The 16,400-nt window shown below is 40.6% G+C and overlaps 1 protein-coding gene across 4 annotated transcripts in view; it reads right to left on the reverse strand.

Annotated features, from left to right (window-relative positions):
• smarca4b (SWI/SNF related BAF chromatin remodeling complex subunit ATPase 4b) overlaps positions 1–16,400 on the reverse strand; it is a 63,161-nt gene that overhangs the window by 5,155 nt on the left and 41,606 nt on the right. Inside the window, exons 17-31 of one of the 4 annotated variants that reach the window (XM_077245577.1) lie at positions 15,809–15,919; positions 14,515–14,757; positions 11,852–11,965; positions 10,783–10,890; positions 10,605–10,691; positions 9,729–9,775; positions 9,480–9,646; positions 7,287–7,450; positions 5,712–5,939; positions 4,471–4,548; positions 4,147–4,365; positions 2,437–2,693; positions 1,666–1,771; positions 1,382–1,483; positions 439–565 (exon numbers count right to left, since the gene is read on the reverse strand). In XM_077245577.1, the coding sequence (XP_077101692.1) occupies positions 439–565; positions 1,382–1,483; positions 1,666–1,771; positions 2,437–2,693; positions 4,147–4,365; positions 4,471–4,548; positions 5,712–5,939; positions 7,287–7,450; positions 9,480–9,646; positions 9,729–9,775; positions 10,605–10,691; positions 10,783–10,890; positions 11,852–11,965; positions 14,515–14,757; positions 15,809–15,919 (2,158 nt within the window). Of the gene's footprint in view, positions 1–438; positions 566–1,381; positions 1,484–1,665; positions 1,772–2,436; positions 2,727–4,146; positions 4,366–4,470; positions 4,549–5,669; positions 5,940–7,286; positions 7,451–9,479; positions 9,647–9,728; positions 9,776–10,604; positions 10,692–10,782; positions 10,891–11,851; positions 11,966–14,514; positions 14,758–15,808; positions 15,920–16,400 lie in introns of all 4 variants that reach the window. The other 3 variants (XM_077245575.1, XM_077245576.1, XM_077245578.1) reach the window with 3 other exon arrangements.

A 16,400-nucleotide genomic window follows, 5' to 3' on the forward strand; every position in this document is an offset into this window, starting at 1 on the left:
GATTTAGTAGTTTTAATGCATTTTGAAAGTGAAATGAACTGCTGTGCCGAGCTGAAAGTTGGTTTGGAGAACTGTGTGAAGAGTTTTGAAAAAGTGACCAAAGTATTGAGAAATGTGTCCTAGCGACTGTAGAAAACTGTAATGGAACATTCTATTGTATCATTCTTCAAACATCATGGAAACGTTACATTTGAACGTTCAGAGAACTAGCAACATTAGATGAACATCCAACTAAAAACGTTCCATAACTGATGTATAAATAATGTTTTTGTGCTAACGTTTTGAGAACATCATTAAAGACCAGATAACTTTGAACGAATGGTCCATTAATGTTACTGGAAGAACGTGTTCATAACGTTGGCCAGTTCTGGGAGCGTTCCCTGTTGCTGGATAGAGACTGTATAATAAGAGTAAATATATAAACTGAGTTTGACTGACTCTCTGAGTCCGAGCCTTCGTCCTCTTCATCTTCCTCACTGTCCTCTCCATCACTCTCTTCCTCTCGCTCGATCTTCTGACACAGGCTGGTGAAGACCGACTGCAGCACGATAGAGTCCTCGTAGATCTGACACACAAACACACACACACACATTTATAGATTTGTGTACATGTGTTTCAGTGTTTGAGCTGAAGAAGGGCTCCACAAAAGTAAATTACTAGGATTATTTGAGCTTAAAACAAGATCCTGTAGGTCTACAGGAACTGAGTGTGTCATTGAGTGTCTCTGTGTGTGTGATTGAGTGTGTGTGTATGTCAGTGTCTGTGTTTGAGTGTGTTTGTGAGTGTGTCTGTGTGTGTGATTGAGTGTGTGTGTATGTCAGTGTCTGTGTTTGAGTGTGTTTGTGAGTGTGTCTGTGTGTGTGATTGAGTGTGTGTGTATGTCAGTGTCTGTGTTTGAGTGTGTTTGTGAGTGTGTCTGTGTGTGTGATTGAGTGTGTGTGTATGTCAGTGTCTGTGTTTGCATGTGTGTGTTTGAGTGTGTTTGTGAGTGTGCGTGTGTCTGTGTGTGTGATTGAGTGTGTGTGTATGTCAGTGTCTGTGTTTGCATGTGTGTGTTTGAGTGTGTTTGTGAGTGTGTGTGTGTCTGTGTGAGTGAGTGAGTGAGTGATAGAGTGTGTATGTGTGTGTGTGTGTGTGTGTGTGTGAGAGAGAGAGTGAGTAAGTGAAAGTGTGTGTGCGTCTGTGAGTGTGTGTCTATGAGTGTGTGTGAGAGAGTGTGTGTGTGTGTGTGAATGTGAGTGTGTGATAGAGTGTGTGTGTGTGTGTGTGTGCGCGTGAGAGAGAGTGAGTAAGTGAAAGTGTGTGTGTGTGAGTGTGTGCGTCTGTGAGTGTGTGTCTATGAGTGTGTGTGAGAGAGTGTGTGTGTGTGAGTGTCTCTAACCAGCGATCCCTCGAGGTTGAAGGTTTGAGCGTTCTGACACAGCAGCATCACGTCTCTCTCCAGATCATTGAGGCTTCGGTACCGGTGACTCCGGATGCGTTCCTGCACACACACACACACACACACACACACACACACACACACACACACACACACACACACACACACACACACACACACACACACACACACACACACACACACACACACACACACACACACACACTTGTGTAACTAATACGATACCTGAATAAACCTGTAACCCCAGGCATGGACACACTGACCTTGATCTTCCTGAAGTCCACAGGTTTGCGGATCAGCTCGTAATACTCGGGAAGCTCCTTCCGTGACGGCAGCTGGATGAAGACCTCGCTCAACTGACGCCCGTTACTGCAACATTCACAACACACACACACACACACACGCTCAGAGAGGCATAATACACACATCTGATGTCTCCGAAGACTTGCTCACACTCTCAGTCCAAATCTGATTTTTGTCCACGTCCTGATCGGATCATATTTATCAGTTAGTGTTTGTGTGTGTCTGTGTGTGTGCGTGATGGTGTGTGTGAGTGTGTGGGTGAGTGTGTGTGTGAGTGACTTGTGCTCAAATCCTCTTTTGTGCACATCCTGATTGGATCATATTTAGCAAGTGTGAATGGCAAAAAAAATTCCAATCAAGCTACATTCAGATGTGGTTAAAAAGGAGTGTGTGTGTGTGTGTCTGAGAGAGTGTGTTTGTGTGTGTGTGAGTGTGTGTGTGTGCGAGAGTGTGTGTGTGTGTGTGTGTGTGAGAGTGTGTCTGAGAGAGTGTGTGTGTGTGTGTGTGTGTGTGAGTGTGTGTAAGAGAGTGTGTGTGTGTGTGTGTGTGTGTGAGTGTGTGTGAGAGAGTGTGTGTGTGTGTGTGTGAGTGAGTGTGTGTGTGTGTGTGTGAGTGAATTCCTCTTTTGTGCACGTCCTGATCGGATCATATTTAGTGTGAATGTGGTTAAAGAGCCGTGGAAACTCTCTCACTGTTACTCTGTAATAACTCGTCCTTATTTCCACACTCACTTCTCCTTATATTTAATCACCGCGTCCACGATCTTCTTCATCTTCTTGGTGAGTGAGGGAGGGTTTGGCGACAGCTTCTCTGATGGCGGACGCCCTCGTTTCTTCTGTCTCTTGCTGTCGTCGTCTCGTTCTCTCGCTCCTCGCGCTCCTGAGGTGGAGGGAATCACATCCGGATCCCGATCCCGCCTCCTCTTCCGGGTCGTTTTCTTGTGCCGAACCTCCTCCTCGATTTCGTCCAGAGTCCCGTCCTCAATAGCCTGAGAAAAGAGGCAGCGATTAGAAACGTCCGACTAAAGAAGAGAAGAAAACGCACGTATATATTAGGCTGCATTTACACTGCAAGTCTTCATGCACAGATCCGATCTTTTGAGCATTTCCGATGTTTACACTCACTTTAGACAGAACTGGAGTCCGATATCTGGAGTCCGCATGCGAGTGAGTAACCTAATAGTGAAGTTTGTTGGTATAATTAATTACAGTGAAGTTATCGCCTCATTGCTTAGAAATATAATGTGTCTTTCAGTAGTGAAGCTGTTTTATGTATGAAAGTCACGGGCAGAGATTGAACACCAGCTCCTGAATGTTTCTGTTCACGCAATTTATTTTCTTTACAAAGATAAATATAAAGTTCCCACCTCAATATAAAGCTGTGAGCGAGCACACACACACACACACACACACACACACACACACACACACACACACACACACACACACACACACACACACACACACACACACACCTCATAATACAACAATAAAAAGCGTTCTTTGTGAATAAACGTGTCGTCCTCGTCTTGTGCTGGCTTGAATTGTAATGGGAATGGGATGTGTGTGTGTAGACATTGGGTCGGACGTCCAGATATCGGATATGTATCTCAATTAAATCCACAATTGGAAGTGGCTCAGATCGTATGCGAAAAAATCGAATCTTGTGCGGATTTCTGTGTTTACACGTGTGCAACAAATCCCAATCTGTGTCAGATGTGATTAAAAGATCGGATTTGTGTTCCAGTGTAAACAGCGTTAGTGCAGAGCAACGATTAATCACATCCAAAATAAAAGTTTGTGTTCACAATACATAATAAATGCATGTGTACTGTGAATAATTATTTTATATATATATATAAAATACACAAATAGTCATGTATATATTTAAGAAATATTTGGACGTATATACTGTATACATATTTATACATAAATTTATATAAATATATATATTAAAAATATAAATATTTTATATATATCTTAAATATATGCAAGCATGTGTGTGTGTTTACACTGCTGTTCAAAAGTTTGGGGTCGGTAAGATTTTTAATGTTTTTAAAGTCTCTTCTGCTCACCAAGGCTGCATTTATTTGATTAAAAATACAAAACAAACCCAGTAATATTGTGAAATATTATGCCAATTTAAAATAACTGTTTTCTATGTGAATATATAGTAAAAGTTCAGGAGAAAATCATTTTAACTACAAAAGAAATATTTTGCATTATTATAGATTTCTTTACGGTCACTTTTGATCAATTTAATGAAGAAAAGTATTAATTTCTTTAAAAAAAATCGTATTGCCCCCAAACTTTTGAACGGTAGTGTATATACAGAAAATAATTATGCACACGCATACAGTATATTATGTATTGTGAACAGAAACGTTTATATTAATCGTTGCCCAGCACTAGTGTATATATATATATATCTCTCTCTCTGACCTTCAGCCACTGTTTCTCAGTGAGCGAGTCGCTGTAGTCGACCTCTTTTCTCTGCCGGGACCCGCGACCGAACATCTTCTCCTCCTCTTCCTCACAGGTCAGTCTTTCCACCTCCGCATCATCTTTCATGATCCACGTGGGAAGCTCGTCCTCCTCCATGAGACGAGGCTTTCGCTTCGGATTACGAGCTTCCTCGCGCCGGCGATCCAAATCCATGCGCTACACAGAAACACAACGGAAGGTCATTCGGACTCGCTCAGGACTCAGCGATTCGGCGATTCACATCGACTCTGTAAATGTAAGTGAGAGGGAATGAAACGAGACCATGAACTGGTCAAACTCGTCTTCACTCCGAGCGATCATCTGATTTACGGTCTCATCGTCCGGCACTTCATCTTCTTCCTGACAGAGACACGGGAACAGAGCTTCAGAAATTAAAGAAAGTACAGAAAATAACGAAGAGATTCATGAACACGTTCTGAAAATAAGGTTCAGATGCTTCACAGCTATTGGGAAATTCATATTAATCTTTCATATATTCTGAACAAACAAAATTCTCTCACTGAATCCTGTAGATTTACATGAAAGTGCCCTTATTATGCGCTTTTACACTCACAAAGCTGTTTGCAAAATTTCAAAGATTTAAAAGTGCAGATAAATTTAGTTTTTGTCGATTCTAAACCGAAACGAGTCGACATGAATTCAGTCTCAGTTGCTGCTGATCCTGCGTAGCTTTGTAACTAATTTGCATAATGCCAGTCTATGCTCTTGATTGGCTGAACAGCGTCTCTTAGCTCCGCCCTCAATCACTGTAGTTTATCTGAGACTGGAAGAGTTTGGTTCGTGTTGTTCGTGTCGAGAAGGCGCTGCTTTCTGCTGAGCTGAGATTCAGATATGATAATGAGCGTTTGCTTTCTGACCAATCAGAGCAGAGCAGCTCTCAGAGGGGCGGAGTTTAGAGAGACTGAATCTTCAATCGAAGCGTTTCAGACACTGAGAGAAAAGAGCTGATGCTGCAGTGGAGATTATGAGACAATTAAAGTGTTTTTTGATCTTTGATCCATGTAAACCTACTGTAGGTGCCAAAAACAACATTAAAAACCCTTTAAAATAGCATAATAGGGGCACTTTAACATTCTAAAAATATGTTATTGTATACATGCACACAACAGGCCTCTTTGAATGTGGTCATTAATTAATGAAACATTGGGTCTAATACTGTAATATTCTCATGCACAGATGACGTGCCGAAATCACATACTATAAAGGTACAACATTTAATTTGAAACTTGCTTTGCAACTGTTACAAGAATATTCTATATAGTATTTTGTAAGATTAAATTTGCCATGTTGTCACTGTCATGTGACCTACGGCATCACTAGCATTAACAAAACCTCATGGCCTCATGGGACAGTAAAGTGTCCATCATATGCGCACTTCAGAAGCATTACGTTATCTGGATACATTACGCCAACTGTTTTATGAATACTAAGAATTTGGATATACTACTCGGCTCACATACTGTTTGTCGCCTACTATACGCAGAAGGAGTGATACTCCTGACCTCGTCCTGCTCCTCGTGCTCCAGAATGGCCTGAAGAAACGCTCGGCGCTCATGACTCGACGACTTCTGGTCGAACATGCCGGCCTGGATCACCTTCTGGTCGACATTCAGCTTGTATTTAGCAGCCGCTAGGATCTTTTCTTCTACACTGTTGACGGTACAGAGACGCAGAACGCGCACCTCGTTCTGCTGTCCGATCCGATGGGCTCGATCCTGCGCCTGGAGGTCCTACACACACACACACACACACACAGTAAAACACAAATCCAGGACTTTCGAGGACTTTTCAAACACTACTTTCTTGGTTTTCAAGGACTGAGATCTCACTTATCAAACAAATACCTATCTTATCTTTTAAATATCATTGATAGAGGATATATACGTGTACAGCACTTTGTTAAACACTTGCTGTTTTTAAAAAGTGCTTTATAAATAAACTTTGACTTTAAATTCTAAAAAAGGTAAATAGATAAAAATAAAAATAAACTTAAAAAACAAAATGGTATAAATAAAGTGCAGCGGGTGCAATGACTGTGGAAACTTTAACCATTGAAAGAATACTATGACAAAGATATCGCATTCATTATTCAAACTGATTTATTTCCATGAATATATGATTGACCTGAAGAATGAAAGATGTATCATATACTCTGATATTTATGAGCAATATCACACTCATAGTCATGTGACATGGCTCTATATATGTATCAGACGGGCTGCAGCTTCATTATGTGTGAATAGATTGCTTTATCAAGAAAATTTAACACTAATTTCAAATATATTGTCTTTCAATAATTCAAGCGCTTTTTAAGTATCTTTTCATAAATATGTCTGTTTTAAGGGTTTTCCAGGACTTGCATTTCAAAAAGTAAAATTCAAGTACTTCCAGCATTTTATGCACCTTGTACGAACCCTGGAACACGAAAATCTGAAGGGAACCGATATATAGTTTGTATATAATTTTCGTTTATCTACAGCTCAGATCTAGAATTCTGAAGTGAATTCTGAACTAGCGCTGTAATATTTTTAGATATTTAAATATTTTAGAGAGAGAGAGAGAGAGAGAGAGAGAGAGAGAGAGAGAGAGGGTGTGCGAGTAAGTAACCTAATAGTGAAGTTTGTTGGTATAATTAATTACAGTGAAGTTATCGCATCATTGCTGAGAAATATAATGTGTCTTTCAGTAGTGAAGCTGTTTAATGTATGAAAGTCACGGGCAGAGATTGAACACCAGCTCCTGAATGTTTCTGTTCATGCAATTTATTTTCTTCACTAAATATAAAGTTCCCACCTCAATATAAAGCTGTGAGCGAGAGCGCACACACACACACACACACACACACACACACACACACACACACACACACACACACACACACACACACACACACACACACGTCTGCCTCATAATACAACATTTAAAAGCGTTCTTTGTGAATAAACGTGTCGTCCTCGTCTTGTGCTGGCTTGAATTCAAAGGGGAATTGTTGTACGAACCCTGGAACAAACATGAGTTCTGTACGATGACTTATGAAGATGATGATGATGATGATGATGATGATGAATGTGCTCTACCTGATGAGGGTTCCAGTCGCTGTCGAATATGATGACGGTATCGGCGCTCTGTAGATTGAGTCCCAGTCCTCCTGCTCTGGTGCTCAACAGGAATATAAAATACTGAGAGGCCGGATCATTGAAGGTCTTCAGCAGCATCCCACGATCCTCTGCTTTGGTCGTGCCTAAAACACACACACACACACACACACACACACACACACACACACACACACACACACACACACACACACACACACACACACACACACTCAACTCTGAGGAGGCAAATCTCATTTCTGTCTCGGGCAGTTCTAAAAACGTTAAAAAAGCTAAAAACTTTTATTTTTTAAACAGTTTTTCCTTTTTTGTACACATCAATGAGGAATAGAAAAAAAGAAAAGAAAAGAAGTAAAAAAAAAATTCAGCACACAACCATTAACAATAACTGTTACATGAAAAATGTAAAAATCTAATTTCCGTCTCTGTCAGTTCTAAAAACGTTAAAATATTTTAAAAACTTTTATTTTTTTAAACAGTTTTCCTTTTTTGTACACATCGAGGAAAAAGTAAAGAAAAAAAAGTTTAAAGAAAAGATAACAACAAGCACACATGGTTAAACTTTTTAACGATTACTGTTACATGAGGTCTTACAAGGAGTCAGCAACTATGTGATACAAGTAGAAATTGTAGTACAGTTCTAAAAGTCTAAAGTCAATCCCATTTCCTCCAGTACTTTTCATCTTTGTCCTTCTGTAAACGAAAGGAGAGGTTCATTTTTTACATGGAGCATACTGGATTGACAATGCATGAACACAGATCTACAAAAGGGATCTACATCTCTACATCTACAGATCTACATCTATTGAGCCGACATTTAGTGGCCGCTTTTTTGCAGGCGACCAGAAAGATCTTTAAGAGGTAAATATCACTTTTACCCAAACTCTCTGGAGTAGAAACTCTCTGAATGGTAAATGGACTGCATTAATATAGTGCTTTAACAGACCCAATGGCCACCAAAGCGCTTTACATATTACCTCACATTCACCCATTCACTCACACATTCATACACCGACGGCGGTGTCAGTCATGCAAGGCGCCATCCCGCTCGTCGAGAGCAGCCGGGGTTAGGTGTCCTGCTCATGGACACATCGACACTTGCTCAGGTGGAACCGGGGATCAAACCACCAACCTTTCGGTTTGTAGACAACCTACATGAACCACTGCGCCACTAATAATTTGGCATAACCAAAACATGTGGGCCGAGTCATGTGTCTCGTTCAGTTCTGAAGAAAACATAATCGATGCTTGACATGAGAGCAGAGTCGGCCTGACCATTTCCCATGATTCCGCATGTTTAATGCTTATTAGGGCCGTTTTATTAGATTTTTTTCAAATTCCTTGTTTTTTCATTTTTCTGGACTCCGTTTAAATGGTTAAATAAAAATTTAGCAATCAAAAAGCTTGTCTAATTAATTGAAATCAATGCATTTAAACAGTGATTTATTAAACACTTGACAAAAATTACATTTTTGTGTGTACATGAACTACATTTTTTTCTCAAATTCCGTCTTATTTTTGACAAATTCCATGTTTTCTATGGAATGTTTTATTTTATGGCATAAATATTGTGTTAAAATACAAAAGTTTTATAATCTTCTTATTATTATTAGAGGTACATATAAAGTATTACAGCAGTAATATACTTCTGTCACAAGTTTTTCAAGATAAACCGTACTTTTATTTTGGCGGGTTGTTGTTTCTGTGTGTGAAATGATGAGTTTTTCTTAAATCAAATAGTGAAATGCTGTTGAAGTGACTGAAGTTCATGTGTTCATGTCCTCGTATAGTGAAACGGCACACGCAGAAAACACGAGGATCATATTTTCATGTTTAAACTGGTTTTGGCAGTTTAATATTTACAGACATTAAATTTACAGATTTGATTAAATGTACATCTCTACTCTTGATATGTTCATGACATTCTGTGTTATATGGTAAATTACATTTTTTATGACTGGATTCCACAATTCCATCCACGTTTTCCACATCAGGGAAATCATGTGATCTCCTGGTGTCCAAATGGCCCTTCAGCAGGTCAAAAATGATGTATGATTGGGTTTGTCCAGATCAGAATGAGCTTTAATAATAATAATAATCATGCTCTACTTTGCAAACACCACAAATCAAAGAAAAAGAGAAACACAGACTCACCATCCAGACGAAGATATTTAAAGCTGCGGTACGCAAAATAATCCTCCATTATGGTCATCAGTGACGTCATTTGGCAGAAGAGCAGCACTTTGTGATTGGACGCCCGTAATTTGGGCAAAATACGATCCAGCACCTCAAACTTCCCTGAGGCCCGGTACAGGTCAGCCCTGCAGGTCAGATGTTAAATAAAGGTCATTTAAAGGCTCAGTCCTGGTAACGTGTCATGTGTCACACTGTGTTTGCGCTCACCCTTGAACTATCCCGCCAGAGAAACCCAGATGCTCCGAAAACGACTCCTGCAAAAGCAGCACATTCAGGCAAGAAAAGCCTCACAAACCGAATGATCAACACACTGAGACAGACACATTAAAGGCGACATATTATGCCCCTTTCACAAGATGTAATATAAATCTATTGCATCCCCAGAATGTGTGTGTGAAATTTCAGCTCAAAATACCAGATCATTTTTTATAGCATATTAAAATGGACACTTTTTGGGTGCGAGCAAAAACGCGCCGTGTTTAAGTGTGTCCCTTTAAATGCAAATGAGCTGTTGCTCCGCCTCCGATCAGAAGAGGGCGGAGTCTTTACACGAGCTTCAGAAACTCCGGCAATACCAGAACAGGCCGATCTCACTCATCCAGAATCCCAGAATAACCAGTAGCGAGTGCAGCCTTACGGAGAGACTCAGGAAGAGTTTATGATGTTAGTGGAGACATTTATGTAGTTGTTGTGGAGTTACATTGATCATCTCATCATCATGTTGAACTTCTACACAAGTGTCCATAGTTCCTGAGGTGTTTATAAGACAGCGGTGACATGTTCTGGTCAATAGTGTTCAGTTCTCGAACAGTTTTCATGCTTTGCTCGAACTTTTACTATTGCATTAGAACTGTCGGCTGGTGTGTGTAAACGTGCCGGTAATATTATAATAAAATCCCCTTCATACGTCAGATAGACAGATATCTGATGTGCTTATTTTTTGACATGCTTGCAGAGAAAAGCTCACCAGAACAAAGTTACTTGGTTTCAAGTTTTCAGGGTTGTTAGAAGCACAGCGGACCCGATTATAGCACTCAAACACGGGAAAAGTCCGATTTTCATGATATGTCCCCTTTCACGCACCTCAATTTGCTGGAACATGTAGGGATGATTACAGATCTTCCTCAGCTGCATAATAGTGTTCATCAGAGTCTTAGTGCCGCCCTTACCCTGAAACACACACAATGTTCAACAACACACAGCTGCACGATTTCCAGCACTGAAGATGTCAGGTGTTTCTGTTACACACACTCGTCCTCACCTTCTTGTCCTTCTCGGAGCCGTCGGTTAGCAGAACTCCTTTGGCCTGCATGTGTCGGTACAAAACCCTCTGAAGAGCCGACATGTCACACTTTATCACGTACTCCACCTGCACATGGACATAGAACACCACAAATGCTTGAGACTCAAGCTGTGTTTCCATCCAAAGTAGTGAATTTAACTTATGCGCACAGTTGGAATATCGCATAAACCGTAAATAAAGTAGCGTGTCCGTCCTGTGTGTTCAAGAGAACAAAATCATCACTTTCTGGGAAATTGGCGCAAATTATCAGTAAAAAAACGAAGCTTCTGCACTCAGCCATTTTTCCCTCCATCATAACCGAGTGTGTCTCAGAGCGTCAGACGAAACACAATAAACACTCTCATGTTCTCTAGCGTTCGGATGCTGGTGTTCGGGAACACACTCGTGTGTGTGAGACGCTTCTGGAGGGAATTAAACCCAATCATTCGGATCACACACTTTCAGAAATGCCAAACCAACATTAGAGAGGCTGCGATGCCATTGGTCCACAGCTTACTCCAGTTATCCAATCACAGCCTGAGGGAAAGTGACGTGAGTTTATTGTTGCGTATCGAGGGATTTATTCAGTAAATGTGTCTCCATTTGTTTTCTATGCACAATTTATGCGTTTCGCATCCAAAATAAAAGTTTGTGTTTACATATTATGTGTGTGTACTGTGTATAATTGTTTTCTATATATAAATACACACATGCATGCATATATTTAAGAAAAATGTGTTATTTACATATAACATTAATATATAATATAAATGTAAATATGTTATATTATATTATATAAAGTATATACATGCAAATATTTCTTAAATATATGCATGCATGTGTGTGCATTTATAGATACAAAATAATTATACACAGTACACACACACATGTATTATGTAAACACAAACTTTATTTTGGATGCGAGCCCTAGTTTTCATCCAGCATTTTTTTATGCGATAACACAAAATTTTCATAAAATTAGGCAGATGGAAACATCTTGACGCACAGACACATAGACTGAAGTGTGCATCGCACGGCACACACACACCTTCTCCGGCAGCTGCGCCTCGACTTCTTTCTTCAGTCTTCGCAACAGGAACGGCCGGAGCACTTTATGCAGACGCCGAATGATCAGGATCGTCTCCTCCTCGTTCAGGTCCACCTGACACACATCATCAGACACTACTGTCAGGTCTACTACTCTTCACGTTCAATCAAATATTCATTTCTGAAAGATGGAATCATATTATTTTCCTTTATGACAACATTGTGCAACATTCAGGATCTGTTTACACCTGGTGTTACAAGGCATTTTGGTTAAACTAAGTCTAAAACACTTCGAGCTTGTCCACTTTCACCACTTCCAGAGGGAGTTGAACACGCATTAGACCGGATTGATTGTGTAGTGATCATGTGGACGAATGCGTTGAACTAATGCGTAACTTTATGGGAAGTGCGCTAACCAGACGGGATTGAAACGTAGTCAGCTGGAGACCCAAGTTTGGTTTGAAGATGAAGAACGTAGCAAGCACAATGTTCTCTGATCATTTCCTGATTTCTAACACACACTCACAGCGTTCGGCGGGTCTTGCGTCTGTCAGAGCAGAAACCAAATCTGATGCTCTGTGTGTTTTTCCATTATCTCCGGGTGCGTTCATCTGTGAATTGCATGAGTTTATTAGATTGAAAGATCTAAAAAAACACACACATTCACCCGCCCATAGACCCTCCTTTGAAGAAATCAGGACAGAAGTGAGTGAAAGTGGACAAAAGAGACGGATTAAAACACAAGGTGTAAACGGGAATGTGTTTCCCTCGTCTACTTGTGATCCGATCCACCAAAACTCATCTTTATATCAGCTGTAAACGGAGCTTTTAAATAAATTTTACAACTTTACTTTGAATCATGCTGAAATAGATAGATTAAAACTCAGATATGCTAATGGGGATTTGGTTTCCGACACTAGTTGTAAGCGGTCGACCAATCACAGTAGACTGGGCCATCTGTCCAATCAGAGCAGAGCAGCTCTCAGAGAGGCGGGGTTTAGAGAGACTAAATCTTTGATCGAAGCGTTTCAGACACTGAGGCCCCATCCACACTACTGCGTTTTAGTTTAGAAACGGAGAATTAAAACGAATACGATCTCCGTCCACACCAGCGTTTCAGCTGCGTATTAGAACTGATCTCCGTCCACATTAAAACGACTGAAAACGTGTATCACGTGACCATTCACCTACACTGGGCGTGCGCGTGACGGTGTAAACGGGAAACAGATCGACTATTCCTCAGATTTCGCTGAGGTTGATAAGTGCCGATCTGGACATTCAAAGCTTTTTGGACCATTCCTCAGGAACCACAACTTCATTGATAAAATTATCCCACCATGCGCTGGTTCTTCCGGCTTAACCCAAAACCGACGCTCCATGTACGGTCGATACCGCCGCTGCACAAGGGAATTGTCACAGATCGCTGGAATAATAGCTCGCCTCCGGCGCATGTACAGTTATAGCATTGTAAAATGCAGAATTTACTTGCACTAACGTAACTGGTAGTCCAGGCTGTTGTTGAATGTTTTCTTCCGTTGTATGACAGCCAATCAGAGCAGAGCGTGAGTCTCTGCGTCATCGTTTCTAAAGTCCTCCGTTTTGACCCGTCTTCACTAAAACGCCGTCAGGAGATTCAAAACGCAAAACAGGGTCAGCAGCGTTTCTAAACTTCTCCGCTTTAGGTCTTCGTTTTTTTCCATTTTAGTGTGGACGGGATGTGCAAACGTAGCAAAAGGTCTCCGTTTCTAAACTAAAACGTAGTAGTGTGGATGGGGCCTGAGAGAAAAGAGCTGATGCTGTAGTGGATATTATGAGAAAATTAAAGCGTTTTTGACCTTTTTGGGTGTGCATTTAAACCTATTTTAGGAAACTCCAAAACACAATTAGCGACCCTCGCGTCCTGGAACAAATCCTTTCCTCGTCGGTCAAAATGACCCGAAGCCCAAAAACTATACATCATTTTTTTTTATTTAATTTAGATAATATTATTTTAATTTTGGGGAGATTTTCTTTTTTTTTATTTACCTTTAATTTACTAGATTTAATCATCAAATAATAAATAAATAGTAATTTAAGCACATTCCTCACATTCTTTCAACTTAAATTCAAAATAACATACAATTTCATGCATAAACCTTTTAATTCAGCTCAAAATATCTTACATTGGGTGTCTCTGCCGACCTCTCGTGTAAAAATAATAATATAACATGATATTTCATGACTCTAGATGGCCTTATAGCTCTATATGGAGCAAATGAGCTGTTCCCCTGGGTCCTAAAGTCAGTTTCTCTTCAATATGCATTCAAATACACATGTAGACATTATAAAATAAAATAAAATTTTGGTAAAGTTTTAGCATTTTTAGCCTGAAATTTGAGCATTTTTAGGTTTTGCAAAGTGTACTGAAGCATTCCTCAGGTTCCATTAATTCCTAAGGGGGTCAGATTGACCCTCGAGTGAAGGATTTGTCACTTTTTTAAATTTCAACCACAAAACTCCTCAAATACATTCAAAAATGTGTTTGTGCATTCGTGGTTTAAGTGCGACAAAAGTCATGGGGTTTTGGACCCCTCCAATAAACAATACATTTTTTAATAATAATAAAAAAAGCAGCTCCCGGGACAAAATGCCCCGAGGGAAGGATGAGGGGTAGTCTAATCAAACCTTCTCTCCGGTCATGGCGAAGGGAGCGTTGAACCACTGCTCAAACGTGCTGCAGCTCTTGAAGATGGTGGGCAGCAGGAAGTTGAGCAGCGCCCAGAGCTCGGGGAGCTTGTTCTGCAGCGGCGTCCCGGTCAGCAACACACGCCGCGGCGCCAGATAGTGTGTGTTCAACACCTGCGTCAGCTTACAGTGGTGGTTCTTCATGCGGTGACCTTCGTCCACGATCATGTACTTCCAGCGAATCTGTGTAGGGGAACGCAACCGGCGACAGGATAGCTTAGCTTACAGAAATATAATATATAAAACTGACGTTTCGGATATTTGACTTACCAGTGATGAAATGTTTCCTGCACAGGAGTGTATATTTAGTGCATACTGAGTGTCAGGATCCCACAATTTACCCATTCTTCTCGTCTTATTGCCTGTATTCACTTATGTCTCCTTAAACGCTCGGTTTTTGGGGTCGATGGCTTATAAAAACGTATTGCAAACTTATCTGAAGTGTCACTACTCTCTCCCTGTGAAGGCCTCCTTCCCTTTACCGCTGTACTGATAAAACGCTGTTAAAATGATTCCAGTTCACATGGATACGCAGAAGCCACAACAAACTCTATATTATACATTTTTAAGGCCAGACAGGTAATTTGTTGAGGTCAATTTGTAGAGAAAGACTACACTCATGCGCGCATATACATTCAAACGTGCATATCTATAGACTAAACACGTAATACGCATGTGCACGCCATCAGCGTTTTTGAAGTTTGCGCGGAGATGGTGACGTTATTCAAAATTATTGAACGCCTGCACATTGTAACCGGTTTCAAGGTTTGCGTTCTCGAGTCCAAGACACTGTTGTTGTGTAAATGAGCGGCCGGAGCGCATTAAGGGTTTCTGTGGTGTTAGCAGCCGCTAAGATAATAACAAATGATCTTCGCAAAGGAAGTGAATCAATCAAAACTAACTTTAGCTGGACAATAACTTTATTCTAGAGCTGCTGTAAAGCCAAAACAATCTCTGTTACTTTAATCTCCTATAATCACTGTAAAGCTGCTTTTAAACAGTCCCTGTATAAATGAAGGGGACTTGACTTAGTTCTGTTTGTTTTAGCTTGTTTGCTGTACACCCTGTCACATAGCGGCTTTCAGACATTGTTTTGTTTTTTGTTACAAGTCAGAAATGACAAGGAGGACGCTTCACACAATTACAGTCAATGGAGACGCTCTGAACACACACATCGTCTGAGCACACACACACACACACACACACACACACACACACACCCCATGGGCCTTACCTTGGCCAGCACCTGCTTGTCTTTGATGATGTATTCGTAAGTCGTGAGCAGCACGTTGAACTTGCCGCTGCGTAGCTGTGGTACGAAGGCTCTTCTAGCAGCGGGAGATCCCTGAACACACGTCACATGATCAAAGCCCATTAACGATACCACGAGAAACTCATTGTTCGGGAGGAAATGACATCAGAGGAGATGCCCGTTTCATAAAGTGGTAAACTACACTGAAGCTGCGTAGTCACCATGTAATCAAAATGCATTATTCTTATTTTTTATGGAATAGTGCAGTGTTTACTCTAATTGATTTATCGGTGCACATCGTTATTTTTTCTTCATAATCTTGAATCAGAATAAGTTCCTCTTGCAGCATCTCTTCTCTTCTCTGATGATGTGGGCAGGGCAATAACCTGTCACTCACACGAGATCAGCCAATAGCAAACCACAACCATCTAATCAATTCCTCACGGACACAATCAAGCCCCGCCCACATTTGTTCTTCTTCCTGAAGCGTTTCACTCAATATACGACACAATAGAGGAGAAAACACTAGCGCAACTTCAGTTTCATGACAACTTTAAAGTAATAGTGTAGATTA

Source organism: Siphateles boraxobius, unplaced genomic scaffold (assembly GCF_051911475.1).
Source record: "Siphateles boraxobius isolate OS27281-9 unplaced genomic scaffold, OSU_SipBor_1 27, whole genome shotgun sequence".
Taxonomy (NCBI): domain Eukaryota; kingdom Metazoa; phylum Chordata; class Actinopteri; order Cypriniformes; family Leuciscidae; genus Siphateles; species Siphateles boraxobius.